The following is a 14,696-nucleotide window of genomic DNA, read 5'->3' as shown; positions in this document are numbered from 1 at the left end:
ATTGTCATATTATAAAAACACTCCAACTCCTAAAGAATGCCATATGACCTAAAGTCAATGGTGAATTAGTGTACGTTATATATATTAACATTATTTTAAAATATTATTCACACTTTTCGGTGCAAACTAGTACACATTTCAACACAAATGGCCAACAAATCCTCATGCAGGATGTTTATTTTGACTTTTGACTGCCAACACTTGGGTTATGTTTGCTGGTTTAATGCAGATTTGCATCAGACATCCTTCATCAACCTCTTATTGTGACGGTGTCGACTAAACCCCTTGTTCTCTGAGCTGCTGGTGAATCACCGGAACCTCATTAAAGATCCTTTTTAGGTCTGAACAATCTAATTTTAGAACCACTGGATCAGATTGTAGTAAATCACAGCCCTGTGTTTTCAGCTGTGTGACGTGTTGTGTTTACCATGCTGTCACATTGATAGCATATACAGTGATCATGGCCAGGACTATAGAGGTTAGTTTTCGGACATGATCCTATCGGAGATGAGTACTCTCCTTGGACCACACAGTATTAGACCTTCAGGTTGTTCCAACAGCGTGGAGGAGGATGGACTGTGACGTAGGCAGCCCGGCTGGAGGCACCGCTGACGTTTGTTGTAGGCTGACTTTTCCGCGAGCCAAAAGGGGCGGAGCTTTATTCTTGTAAAACGGAATCGGCACACAATATGCATTATTGCTACTTATTTGCTGACACCTGCGTAGGCTAATACTGCAGTCAGTATTCGTGTGTTTTTTAGGTGTTTTCGTTCTATATAGTAGTAGTAGTATAATTTAAAGGGAAACCTACAGGTCCTCTATTCGGCGTGATTTGTGAGGTTGCTGCTGTTACATGACTGAATGAATGAATGAATGACAGAGACCAAGGGAAACGTAGTGAAACGTATTGCTATAGAAAAGGGCTGAACACAAACCGAGGAGCAGGAAACCTTCTCGTCCGCCTGCATAACTCGCACCGGGTCGTTGGCTTCGTTCCTCCGCCAGCATGCCGAGCATGCTACAGTCATACACGGTGACCGTACCTGAAGAGCCGCCGGCTGCAGCTTTCCCCTTTCTGAAGCAGGAGATGCGGAGAAAAGGCAGCATGTCCGGCTCGATGCTGGTGTCCACTTTCGTAGGGCTCCTCATTAACCAAGCCAAGGTAAGAGGTCGTGCTACGCTCCGTTATCCCGGCTCTGTCTCACCAAACCCCATTCAAAAATCAGGACATAAGGTTTATCGCATTTTGTCTTAATGGGCAGAGCTAAATGTGAATTGGCAGGAAAATAACTATGAAATGAGGCATATATGATATAAAAAGAATAGTACTTATTCAATAATAGGCTACGTATACCGGTTGTCCCATTCCAACTATCGTATGTCACTTAAATACTCGCAGTCGGTGGTAACACGTTAAACGTACTGTTAAACAATGGCTTTATACAGTTTAAAGGGAAATGCTTGGAAAGTCTGCTTGGACAAAATGTGAAAAATAATTGACTGCATATCCTGTGGAAGAGTTTAAAATGTATCGCAGGCAGAGATAATAATTCTGAATAGAACACAGGTGTTTTTTCTCTTATGATGTCACATATCTAGTGAGAGTCTCGGTTTAATGTTTGAGTGAGTCATCTGTGAGGGTAAGCCGGTCTTTTAAGCCGCTGTATTCCGCTGTACCAGGATCAGTAGGCCTGCACTGTCAGGTCAACGGTTACATAACGACCATTTAATCCCCCTCATAACCTACAGCTGCTCTTACTATACTGCTCTTATGCATTTCACTGCAACTCTTTAATGGAAATACATTAAGAAATAACCCATTTTGACGGGGCTTTCTTTAAGCACTGGAATATGTAGGGCATCTGTATGTTGCCTCTGGCGGTTGCCATATGGACACAGCCACATATATAGACAATTCTGAGTACACTAAAAAAGTATCAAAAAGCATTTCTGTGCAAGCCAGTTCAGCCTCAAGACAAAAAAGCTAGCATTGCAATACTTTTAATTATAAGTAGTTATTGAAGTTTTGCACTAAGCTTGTAGGTTTTGGAATTTCCAATCTCTAATATCTCCACGGGTCGTAGGTATAAAATGATTTCCTTGAGTTATTATTTTAAAATCAGAAAACCCTTTTTAATATAATTTTTGATTCATACAGGGCATTATATTTTCTCCAATAAACCAGGTAGACTAGTAGCCCGATAGCACAGATTTTACTGTGGAGTTTTATGCTGAATTAGATCCTGCAACACTGGAATGTTTAACGTAATGAAAAGCTATTTGCCTATACATTATTCTGGCAATAAACCGATATCCTCACCTTAAATGTGTACTAAAATGGGTCTGGTGCTTTGCATGAGACTCACTCTCCTAAATTATGTATTCTTTGCCTTACAGCTGCCGTTACTGTCCAAACCATGGGTGGATTTATCAAGGTTAAAATGAAGTGTTTGGTAAAGTTTCATTAAATAGCCTAGGCTACAAGCTGTTCTAGTATGAGTAGGAGAAGAAGAAAAGGCTTTTAGTTTCGTGAACATTAGAGCCTCGCTAGTGCAATTGTGTGTGTTTGTGTGTATGCACCTAGGTTACAGCGTGGTGTGGAGCTGCTGTGTTCCAGCTTATATTATGCAAGGAGAAATCACATTAGAATACACTTTAGTGCCGGGCTGGCAGCTTGGCACGCTTTCCGTGTTGTTGTCAGCGTCCACCTGCTCCTCGTATCCCGTCCTTCCCTTTTCTGTTGCTCATCAAACGTCCTTTACTTCTACCTCACTGCAGACCTCTGCAAGCATGGCAAGGAAATGCAATTGTTTATCAATACAAGGACAGCAAGTATAGGTATTTCGTTATAAACAAGTGATTATTGCAATTACATATTAGTTATCTCTGCTTTTTCTGGTTGGTGTTTTGGGTAAAGTCAGCTTGAGTCCAATTTCATAATTAGCTTAATAATTTCTGCCCCTATTTTCAACATTATGATGTTAAATATGTTAAATTACACTGGAAATTATACATAATGAGCAAAATAACAATAAGAAAAGAACACTCATACATAACAAACACAACAATATAATAATTAAATAATAATAATGTGTGACAAAAATCAAATTAATATGATTCCCTTCATGAATTCAAATAATCACAGTACCAATACATATAGAAACAACTATATCCATGACAGGTGAAGCAAATTCATGTGTGCAAATACTTTAAAAAGATCATAAACGTCTGACAAGTTGGTTTATAATGAGAATAATCCTGAACTTAAATGTTACAAACTCTTATTGCCTATCCTGCCAATGCCGTATAAACCAAATTAATTAATTAAAATAAGATTAAGTGTTCATATATCCCAATTTTTTTTAAACCTGTTTTTGTGTTTTTGAGGTTTAAACATTGGAATGATGTATATGATTTTGAATGCTAGCTCGTGTACAGATTTCATTCAAAATGTGCACTGTCTTCAATGGGAGTAACTTGGCAGTAGATATTTCACATGAGGATATCATGTGTGGTATTTACAGTATATACAATGTTACCTATAATGGGTTGGCTCTGTGTTACACATTTGGTTATTGTCTGTGTTCTTGTTGGGCCTATGGTGTGATATTTCAGTGCAGTGCTCTGTGAGACAAAGAGGCCCATGAAGGCTGCAGCAGAATGTAAACGCTGTCTGTTAGCTAGTAGTTCACTTTGCTACCATTGAGGGTGAATTATTTTCCTGCTGGAGAAACACTTACCATTGGAGATGTGTGAACAGGAACAGGCCGGTTATGTAAGAAGCCAATACATTATTTTTCCACATGCATCGGTGGCATGTTATCCAATCAATGTTTGACTTTAAGTTGATACCTGCTGGGTATAGACGCTGTGTGAAAAGCCTCTTCTCACTGCCACATTTCTTTTAACAAAAGCAACAACAAAAAATGCATAATACATACATAACAAACACAACAATATAATGACAGTGTAAACTCACGTAAAGAAAAATAAACATATAAATAGAATAAAATAACATATGACAAAAGGAAATGACAGGTGACAATTGAACATAGTAAGTATTTAAAAATATGAATATGAAACAGAATAATTAAATTGATTATTTGGGGAAAATGTTCATCCAAAACTGCTAATGTAATGTTTAAAAGTCATTTTAAATTAATGCGAGTAGACTTTAGCCTATTTTGGATATCTGTCCATTAATAGGATGTTTTAAGGGATTCAAATCACAGTACAGTACAGATATATTTAGAAACTAATATATACACAACTTTTGTGAATACTTACGCTTATACATTTAATTATTATTTGGGGACAATTTTCATTCAGAACACAAAAACATAATGATATTAAAAGGATCCCTTTAGGAATATTTAGGTTGACAGTACATTTAGAAACAAAAACATACATGTGATAGCGGTGAACATCTTTAGAATGTTGACGTTTCGCAAATACTTTAGAATATAAATATAAAACGGTAGAACATTTTGGATATTGGTTAACACAAGTGTGAAAAGCTTCTTCTTACTGCTATTTTTTTTTCAAACATGACTCACAAAAAACTACAAAAAATGTATAATAAATAAAATAAAATACGGTCTGACAAAAATACATTTATTAGGATCCCTTTTGGAATTCGACCGGTCGATCGCAAAGGTAGTGTGGGTAGATCGCATGGCATTGACATTTTTTTTTTTTAAGTTAGCCAATCATCCATTCTTACTATGGCATTTGCCACTTGATTGACGTACAGGTAAGCCAGTCTGAGTTGTATTATGCCATATGGGTTCATGCAGTTATGAGGGGGCACTATAATGCGCTTATGCGGCGCAATTAGTGTAAGCGTGCCACAGATTATATTATTATATTTTCTGGTTTTTGTCTAACACGCTAACACAGTTCTGTGTGCCTGTGCTGTTATGTTCAGTCATCGTTCTTATGTTGAACGCGAATACATTTACTTTGAAAGTAATTATGGGACGTATTTCTTCTTTCATAGCAATTTTCCTTCATACTTTCCAACCGTGAAATAGGTCTTAAATTCTATTCAAGTAGTCTTAAAAAGTCTTACATTTTAGTTGGCGAAACCTACAGGAACCCGGATTTAGAAACAATATACATGTGAGAGGTTTGCACTTTAAAATAGAAATATCAAACAGAATAATTGTATTCATTATTTGGGCAAAATTCTCTTCCAAAACCCCAAATATAAACTTTTTAAAGGTGTACATTTAAAATACACTTCGAGTCACCTTAGCAATTTTTGGATATTGCTCCACGAAGTTGCACTATTCAGGCTTTGAGCCAATCAAATGCAACCTAGGACCCAGTTCATAAGCTACATTTATTCGTGTTTTTCAGAAAGACCATTCCTTTTCGTAAGAAGATCTCACTGTTTACTTGTTTGTATGTGTGTATTGGCATGTTCCGGAGAGTTGAGCTGTGGTTCCACGTCACCGCACGATGTCTCAACGAGCTCAGATGACTTGACTTTTTCCCTCTGTGTGCTCTGTAGAAGGGAGAAAGAAATCTCTCTTTCCCTATCAAGTGCCAGAGTGTGTGTGCCAGCATGCTCACACAAAGTAGTGTCACTCCAGCTCACATGGGAGAAACTCGCCAGTAGCTGAGGTGAGAGCAGGGGAGAGGTTATTTATGATGGTCTGCCAAATAGAGAGACAGGTCAGAACAGGCTGTTCTGCTGTTCACTCTCTCGCGCTGGTATGGCATCAAATCAGCACTTGGCATCGTGCGCTGCCAGGTGGACCCAGGAATCCTGCTGCCGGTAGTGTTAGGTTTACTTTACAGCCCCAGTTACACACGCACAGCAGCAATAGTGGGGGGGTTATGGTTATTGCTATGGTGTAAGAGGCTTATTATTGCAGTATTGCTAATACTGTGATGAGATATTAGCATTGTTTTCCATTGAGCTCTTTCAGCTGTCGTTGATATGCATGCATATTATGTTTTCTTATCAATATTTTTGACAATTCTTTTTTATAACTGTTTCTAAATAGTTTTCCTTTAATTGCACTATTTCACACTATACATGCATAGATATAATGGCATATATACATCATAATGGATGATTTTATCTATATTCTAATGTCACTTAAAAAATGAAAGTGAAAACAAATGAATATTTCTTATAATTTTTTTTCATTCATTGACTGGGGGATTGAATAATCAAGGATATTTCAGCATGTTATAAAGTTTCATTTCTTAAATATCCCATTTCTAATGAACATAATTCCATTGTTGAGGTCTACTAGAATAGATGTACATAGTTCAATGTTCCAAACTCACATTGGTTTCTCATACAGCATTCTATGAGCCCAGTGTGCTCTGATTGGTCAGCTCGCCCTCTCTTTTCTGATGAGTCCACCACCATTACAGCAGAACATCAGTGATTAACTGTTACAATGGCGTTAGCAACCAGAAAATGACACCAGTAATGACGAACAGATGAGAATGCTGCGTGGGGTCTGGGTGCCTTGTTGGCAGGACGTTGCGGGGCTCGCTGGCCGCCCTGTGGGGCTCGAGGAGCGGACAGTGTGAGGGGGATTACTGGTGTCGTGGTGTCTCTCTCACCGGCACGGCACTTGGTCTATATCCAGCATCCAGGGAAACACAGCGGGAAATCCACCTCACACTGTCCGCTCCGGGAGCCTCGTTGGGCGGACTCCTGAGCTGCTCGGGAGTCCACCCTGGCAGAGGGTGTGCCTATTGTTCTATAGCTGTGTGCCAATTGGTCCATTTGAACGTAGTGACGTCAATAGGCCCCGGAAGAAAAAAATGGAAAAAGAAAAATCTCCAACGAGGCGTTCTGGGGCAGCATAGACAGATCTTTTCTATGTTAGAGTTTTACTCGCTACAGGGTGTACTTTGAGGGTTTGTGACTTTGCAGACCGTTTACATGCATAACAACCTTCATAACACACAAGGGGACGGGTAATAACCAGAAAACCATGACATGGGACCTTTAAAAAAAAAAAAAAAAAAAAAATAACCAAACAGATGATGAATAATGGTGTTTCAAAAAATAACAAACAACACCAATTTACTTATTTATGTCTCAAACCAAAATGCATCAGTATTGCTTAGCATACATGACTCAAACTCTATTAATGACTAGCAAACAGACTGTTTGATAGAAAAGACTGTACATGTTTGTTCTTATACACTATGAGGAGTAAGCTCAATAGCAGGTGGTACAGAGATCATCAGAATGCTGAGCACTCATTTATAGGTTGTTGAAAGCACCCCTTCTGGGATTCCATTAAGCTATATCATCACTTGTGCTCTGAGCTTGTTATTTTCCCACACCATCTCCATTCTTCAGAAGGTGTAGATTTCCAGTGCATGTGTTAGGAAATGCTTCTTGAAAAAACAGGGAGGTTTAGTCCACATGACCTTTCTAAAGAGGCCCTATTATGCTTAGGGTTTTCCCTTTCTTTTAGTGTCTTACTGTATATAAGATGTTGTGCATGTAAATGGTCGTCAAAGGATAACATCCCTGTGTTTCTCTGTGCATAATAGGGCCCCTTTAACTTATACTTCACAATGTTGTTTTTTGTAATCGGATTTGGTCTTTCAAACACACCTGCTGAAACATTTCTGGCTAAGTTGCAATCAAGGACATTGTTGGGTTTTCTTATAACCAAGAAAAACCCTTTTTATATTCTATATATACTCTTGAAATATTCGCAAAGCAGGTTTTCTCTATCCGTGTAAGGTGCAGCTTTCTTCTTCCTTTCCTTTGTTGGCGCATTGCCATATTTCTTTGAGCTGTTTAATAGACTGAAACATTTAACACTGGCTTTTCTGGTAGTGCATGCACTGAATCCGGGCAGTTTCCTCTTCCTGCTCAGTGCCAAAGCTCATTGGCAGTGGTAAGATGTTTATCTAAGGAGCAAAAAAGCAGCATCTCTCTTTTTCTCATTGTAGTTTGTAGTGTCTTCTGGAAAGTAAAGCCGTAGTAAGAGCTCATTCCTTGCTTCATCCTCACCTTGCTTTGACCCATTTCTTCTGCAGCACCACCATCCTCCACCCCTCAGTCCCTCAGTCTCACATCTTGGAATTAAATGAGCACAGTGGATGGCCAGATTTGACTCCCCCCACGCTGGTTAGATGCCAAAAGGACATTTCCTCCGTCTCTTATTCCCCGGCTTTATAGGAAGCAGTTCAACCCGGCCAGGGGAATGCTTTTTAAAGTGGCCTCGCCGTACCACATGCTTCCTAGCCCTCGAGGAGTAGGGTTTCTGAAGTAGCTCGCTTCTGTTCTGACATTTGTGAATAGAGCATTTATGCAAAGTTATCCCCCTGGGCTGCCTCTTTTGTATACAGTACGTATCAGTCCACTCACATGGAAGGACTGGGAATATATACAGTGTATGAATGTTTCCTCTTGTGACAATTGTATGTGTCTCTCCCATAGTCTTTTACTTTAAAACATAAATTGTGTACTTCACTTTGCTTTATTTAATTTATTGCAAAAGAAAATGAGACAGATGAACTGGGTGAGTGTGTTATATAAGGGAGTGAGGTAATACATTATTATGTTGGTAAATACCCCACAGAGATGCACAGACATTTATTTTTCACACTATACAGTAATTGCATATTATGGCTATATGATACGGCTGTTACAATATCAGATTCTCCATACAGAAGGATTGTGGCTAAAATAATTAACCAAAACAATACTATCCTGACAATAATAATAAAATATGTATTTGATTAAATAAATAATAAAATAAAAGTGTGTAGGTCGAGAGAGAAACCGTTACCATAACCGAACATATACAATTATTCAAGAGGCGCGGGATTATTTTTACAGTATTGTCCAAGGTGTATCAATAGCATGATGTGATATACACGATTTATATTTCTTAGTGTTATATATTAAATGAATGAAAGAGCCGTTCAGAAAGCTGGCTAAAGATCTTTGATATTTCTCTATATCATTGAATATTCATGTCCACATTGTGGGTGCAGGAATGAGTGTTATAACCCGGAAAAGACACTACCATATGCGTTTCCCCTCGTCTCAGAATCAATGGTTTTCTGAACGTTTTTTGGGATAAAACCTGAAATAAGGTCTGTAGTTAACACAAGCTTGTAAGATTTTTTACGTTTTGTCCAACGACATAAAGTAAGTCAGTAAATACATAACACCGTGAATATCACAAGCTTCTGGTTGCTATGCTAACACGTACATTTACTACAAAACGCCGACACGAGACTACCTTTGGCAAGTGGTGGTGACGTGTGGCCAAACGTGATAAGTATCATAAATGTGTGTTGGCATTGGATCTTATTTTCGGCAATATACCGAAATCCAATCCGAATAAATATTTTACATTTTTTTATTTTAAACGTGTTGAATTTATTTTTGCAATGGTGAACCTCTGTACATTGCGTTGCTTCATTTTATCTTCTCTAATACCCTGAAAAATGTTACCCAGCTTTTCTGTTAGAGCATGACTTTAATCCCACTATGTGCTGGTTTAAACTGCTTATGTTGAAGAATCACGGCAGTATGTGCGTAACACAATGAGCTGTCATTACAGTCATGCTACAGCCTGGGATCATAGCGGGAGGCAGGGATGGATTGTCTTACACACACACACACACACACACACACACACACACACATTAAATAATCCGGTTCGACACACCGCTTAGAAACGACGACTATAAGTGCATTGTACGCAGTGTCTATCAAATTAATTATGGTAGTAGGATCGGATAAGAAAGAAATGAGTCCAATTTTACATGACAGATAATAATTTAGTGCCATTTCCTTACAATATAAACAATGCTTATCCCTAGCTATTGCTAGATTATGTAGTACGATAACCCGTATCCTCAAAATCAAATCCCTTCAGCCGCAGAAGTAATGTCATGATTCCAGTATAACAGTCACATCTGCTCCAAGTCGTTCCTCACACACTGAGTCACACACACTTAGTCTTGTCAACGTGATGTCACCATGTCCTCCAGCTTTCCTTTCCTGTAAAAAAAAATAAGAATAGCGTTGCTACGGAGACAGAGCCGGGACGTCGTTTCATCCTCGTGACGTCTCCAGGGCCAGCCGAAGTATCAGCCAATGGCGAGGGGACAATAAAAGCAAAGCTGCTATTTTTGGGAACCGGCCGTGGCATTACTCAGCAGAGTGCAGCACAGTCAGACTGTCACATTCCAACAGTGGAACAGTGATAACGAGCTGTTGTGTCTCTCTAATGAAATAAAAAGTGAGGTGACCAGAGAGAATCCTTCCTGCTTCCTGTCGAACCGGATTCCTTCAGGAAGTGTGTGTTCAAGTGATATACGGTCGTGGCTATAAAGTGCTCTTTTCATTACAGTGGACTTTACAGAGCGGAGGATTTAGATAAGCCACAGTTAATTAAACTGTAGATGTTCCCCCTCCACATGCTGACTCTTTCCTCCTGAATAAGAGACAGATGGCAGAGGGTATTTATGTAATAGTAAAAAGCCCTTCCTGTAACATTCCTGTAACAGTGCTCATAACTTGATAAGCTCCAGGCTCACGTCACTAATAAACGGACTGACATTTTTCCGATCACATGAACCTCGAGAAGGCAAAAAGCATAGCTGAAGACGGGACTACTGACTGATTTCTGCTGTCATAATAAGTGTCTTTTCTCTAAACAAAGCGGTTCCCTCTGGGTCTGGAAAGTGACAAACTGCCATCTTAAAGCTCCGATATAGGGTGAATTGCCACCCTAATGTTGCAAATGCACAGCAGCATCCTGGTACTAGTTGCACATATTTGATTGAGCTAAAATGCAGACTTTTGGAGCTGTAGCGGCATTTTCTATAAGCCTCATTGCAAAAGCAGTGCAATACACAAAAAGTCTCAAAAAACTAAAGTAAGAGAAAGAAATGAATACCTTCTTCATTAATACTGTATTATTAAACCCTTGTGCATATGTTAACCATAATCTCAAATGACAGAAATGAAATAGGCTTAAAGCTGCATTCACATGACACATATTTGCCATTTGCTAACTGCAGGGTTTAGGGCAAAGCCTTTCTTTGGAAACAACTACCGGTAGTTAAGTTTCCTAATTTGGGATCAACAAAGTACCTCTTATCTTATCTTACATCCCCAACTAGCTTGAGCCATTTTATTCAGTAAGTCTCAGTTTTTGTGCGGATCGCCCACAGTATTCAATGTATGTAAGTCTCTTTGGATAAAAGCGTCTAACAAGTGACGTGTACTGTACTGAAACGCAATAATGGAGTTTTTAAATAAAAGGGATTTCATAAGCTTGACTTTTAGGGGTTTGAAAACGCAAGTTGCTGGACTCTAGAATAAGCGTTGCATTTTAAGCGAAAAAGTAATAGTGTGTATGCAGCATTATGTCCTTCTTATGTTGATGCACAGCAGCGATCTAAGGATTATGAGACACTTCCAGTAATTTCTCGAACGCTCATATAACACATTCTGACATTACAAGTCTGCCGATACCTGTCTTTATGGTGTTACAGAGGACTACTTTTCTGGGTCAGCGAGGTCATCCATTGTACAGAGAGTGGTCGTTCCTGAGAGGTTGTCAGGTCAGGTCACATCCAGGGTTTGCAGAGCGCTGTGGTGAAAACAGTTAAGTTTCAATTCTATAACCTCCCCTGCTGGCTATCTGTTTGGTTGCGCGTTGAAAGGTCAGCGCTAACAGAGGTCAAAGATGAAATCATTTGAACTTTCATCGCTGTGCTCTGTGAACATTTTGAGCAGCACTTTCTCCATAGAAACACAACAGCAACGTCAGCAAAGAAACGCTTTAACCATATATCATGTGAAGGCAGCTTTAGTTGAAAGTTCTTAACTGATTCTCTTGTTAGATATAAAATTGGTCTCAAGGTAAGGAAACAAGCTACTATCACTTGTTATATATACATATTTACACTCGCTGATTGATTTGAGCGAACGGTTAAAGCATTGTTGCTTTAGGGGCTCTATTGAGTGTCTTTTCTTTTTAAATTTCAAGCCTCAATTGAAATGATCTTTTGACCATCGAAGCTTTCACTCTCTTACCCTCAAACTACAGTACAGCCCTTTTAGCCTTTTCTCTGGTCTCACCTCTGGTCACCTCATGCTGTTCTTGATAAATAGTTCTTACAGATATTGCGCTCGAGCTTCACTGCAGGTGAGGGTAATGGGAGGAGGGGCCTTGTGGGTAAGATAGATTTCCAGTGCCTGTGAGATCAGGTGACTGGTGTTAGGCTGCCGGCCCTGCACAGTTGGTCTCTGCCTAGAAAATACAAGCTCACGTTACCACACTGTTAGTTTCTCTGCTTGGCCTCCAGTCAGATTGTTTTCATACAGAAAATAGAAGCTGGTCAAATGAGCTTTTGGTTTCTCATACGTACTGTATCATGCCACAATGAAAACTCTTGAACAGCTAATGAAATGTCACAATAGCAGAAAAACGTGACACTTCTTTTGCTGAGGTATGATTCAGCCATGTGAAATGAATTCCATTTGGCTTTCTGAAGCGTTATTGTAAGCTGCTTCTGCTCCTCAGTTGAGTCACAAGTTTATTCCTTCTCCACCCCCGCATTCTTTGTTAGTTCTTCCTCTAGCTAAGCAATTATATAACTACTCAACTTATGTCATGAAGTCGAGCTGCAGCAAGTGATGACATAAGTTCAGAAAAGCACTCTGGTACCATTCTAAGATCATGATTATAAGCTTTGCCTCGGTTGTGTTTGGCTGAGTTTAAATGTCTAGATTTCATGATGTCTTAAGCTGAGAATTTGAAAGCTGCAGAGTAGAAAATCCTTAAGGTGCACTGATTCCGTGATATCTACCATAAGAGAATCTGACTAAGAGATAACAAAAATAAGTTCCTTTTTCAAGATAATGCTCATTAAAAACCTTCTACTGTTACTCCCAGACCAACACAAAATGCAACTGTGGAGGGTATACAGATCATCTCCTTGTCACATGTCTGGCTTGCTGGGGGTATAAATTACAACAGCTGATCAGAAACCGGTTTATTGCCAAGATAGTTTACAAGGAATTTGGTTTAGTGTGTATAGTGCATACAGACACATTAAGAAATGAAATTGTAAGAAAAGGACTGTAGCGGCTAAATCATAAAGAAATCAAACAGAAAATGAACTTCACAGTATAGGTTCCACTGAGGCACCAGATAGCGATAACGCTGGGAAATGATCCAATGTCCAAGCAAGAAGTTCCTTTTGTGCAGTTTATTCCAATGATCCAATAATCCAACAGTATAACGTGTTTAACCAATCCTACTCTTTGTTCCTTTTCTTGTGGCATTCCTAGTTTCTTTCCCTGCTAAAAAAAACACTTGCCCATTCTGGCGCACCAATCCCACTTCCACCTGTCAATAAATACCTAAATGCCCGAGCCCAAATCACCCTGTGCTAAAAGCTGCCTTCAAAATAAAAGCGCAAAAAACTAAGTAGAGCAAAATATGATAAAGAACATGGAAAATACAAATGTGTGCATTGTTTGGAATTGGTGAGCCCTGCCTATTTAAAATGAGGGCCTAGGACAGAAATGTGTTTCTTTGCAGGGTTTAAATTATTTAAATGAACCAGATTGGCTCCCATGATGTGCATTAATGTGATGCATAGTGCCTTTTGAGGGGGTCAGTGTCAGTGGGGGGCTCAGGCCTTGTTGATGACGGAATGTACTTTACTGTACTAGCTTACTCTTTACTACTTTTTAAGTGTTTAAATGTTGTTTCTAACTTATTCTTCCTCTTCGGCTAATCCTAAATATAGTTATTACTTAATACATTTGTCAGGTAGACACTCCAGTCACAGGTCAATAGAAATAGTTCCCAAAATGTAGTAAACCTGGAGCTAAAACTGTACTGTAGCAAAGGAGAAGAGAATAAAAAGTATTCAAAGTATTTATCAGAGATTTTTGTGACTGATCAATCAATTCAAGATAAAACTCTGAAGGCACAGACGTAAACATAAGTACAAGACAGGAAATTCAAGTTCAAACCAATCCTACATCAAATAGTTTAGGCTCTTTAATCTTACTGTACACATGTCTTCTGGAATGAAAACCAGACTCTCATATTTAAAAATGTTCACTGTTTAAAAATGGCAAGAAAATGCGTTTTGGGTAGACGACACTTTATTTCTTCTTGTGTGAATTTAAATACATAAATCTAGTTGTCATGTAGTAACATTATGAGATAGATTTTCACCTGTATATTCTGTGTTTTTGTCTTTCAGAATTCAAAGAGTGCCCAAGGCCTGGTAGGATTAAAGAACCTAGGAAACACAGTAAGTACACTCGTACCACATCTAAGTCTGAAAATGTGTGTGGAGCCAAACAGCTCATTCTTCACACACCACCTCCTCCTCCTCCTCCTCCTCATCCGGATGGTGTTACACTGAGTGCAGTTTGTTGAATCCACACAGGAGGGGTGGTCCAGAGTTTCTATCTACCAGGCAACAGGCAGAAGGACAGCTCTTAAAATAAATGTGTGTGTGTGTGTGTGTGTGTGTGTGTGTGTGTGTGTGTGTGTGTGTGTGTGTGTGTGTGTGTGTGTGTGTGTGTGTGTGTGTGTGTGTCGTGTGTGTAGTAGTGTGTAGTAGTGTAGTAGTACGTAGTAGTAGTAGTAGTACGTAGTAGTAGTACGTAGTACGTAGTACGTACGTAGTACGTAGTAAGTAGTACG

At 39.2% G+C, this 14,696-nt stretch overlaps 1 protein-coding gene across 1 annotated transcript in view; it reads left to right on the top strand.

The window, feature by feature from the left end:
• Positions 1-704: 704 nt before the first annotated feature.
• The window catches only part of LOC104957778 (ubiquitin carboxyl-terminal hydrolase 2), a gene marked incomplete at its 3' end in the record, with an annotated part of 20,365 nt that continues 6,373 nt past the window's right edge, over positions 705-14,696 (top strand). Inside the window, exons 1-2 of the mRNA XM_010785440.1 lie at positions 705-1,162; positions 14,248-14,298. Coding sequence (XP_010783742.1) covers positions 1,007-1,162; positions 14,248-14,298 — 207 coding nt within the window. The remainder of the gene's footprint in view (positions 1,163-14,247; positions 14,299-14,696) is intronic.

This window comes from Notothenia coriiceps, unplaced genomic scaffold, assembly GCF_000735185.1.
Source record: "Notothenia coriiceps isolate Sejong01 unplaced genomic scaffold, NC01 NC01_scaffold00027712, whole genome shotgun sequence".
In the NCBI taxonomy this organism is placed as follows: Eukaryota; Metazoa; Chordata; class Actinopteri; order Perciformes; family Nototheniidae; genus Notothenia; species Notothenia coriiceps.
The sequence above is the reverse complement of the archived record's forward strand: the minus strand, read 5'-3'. Positions and strand labels throughout refer to the sequence as shown.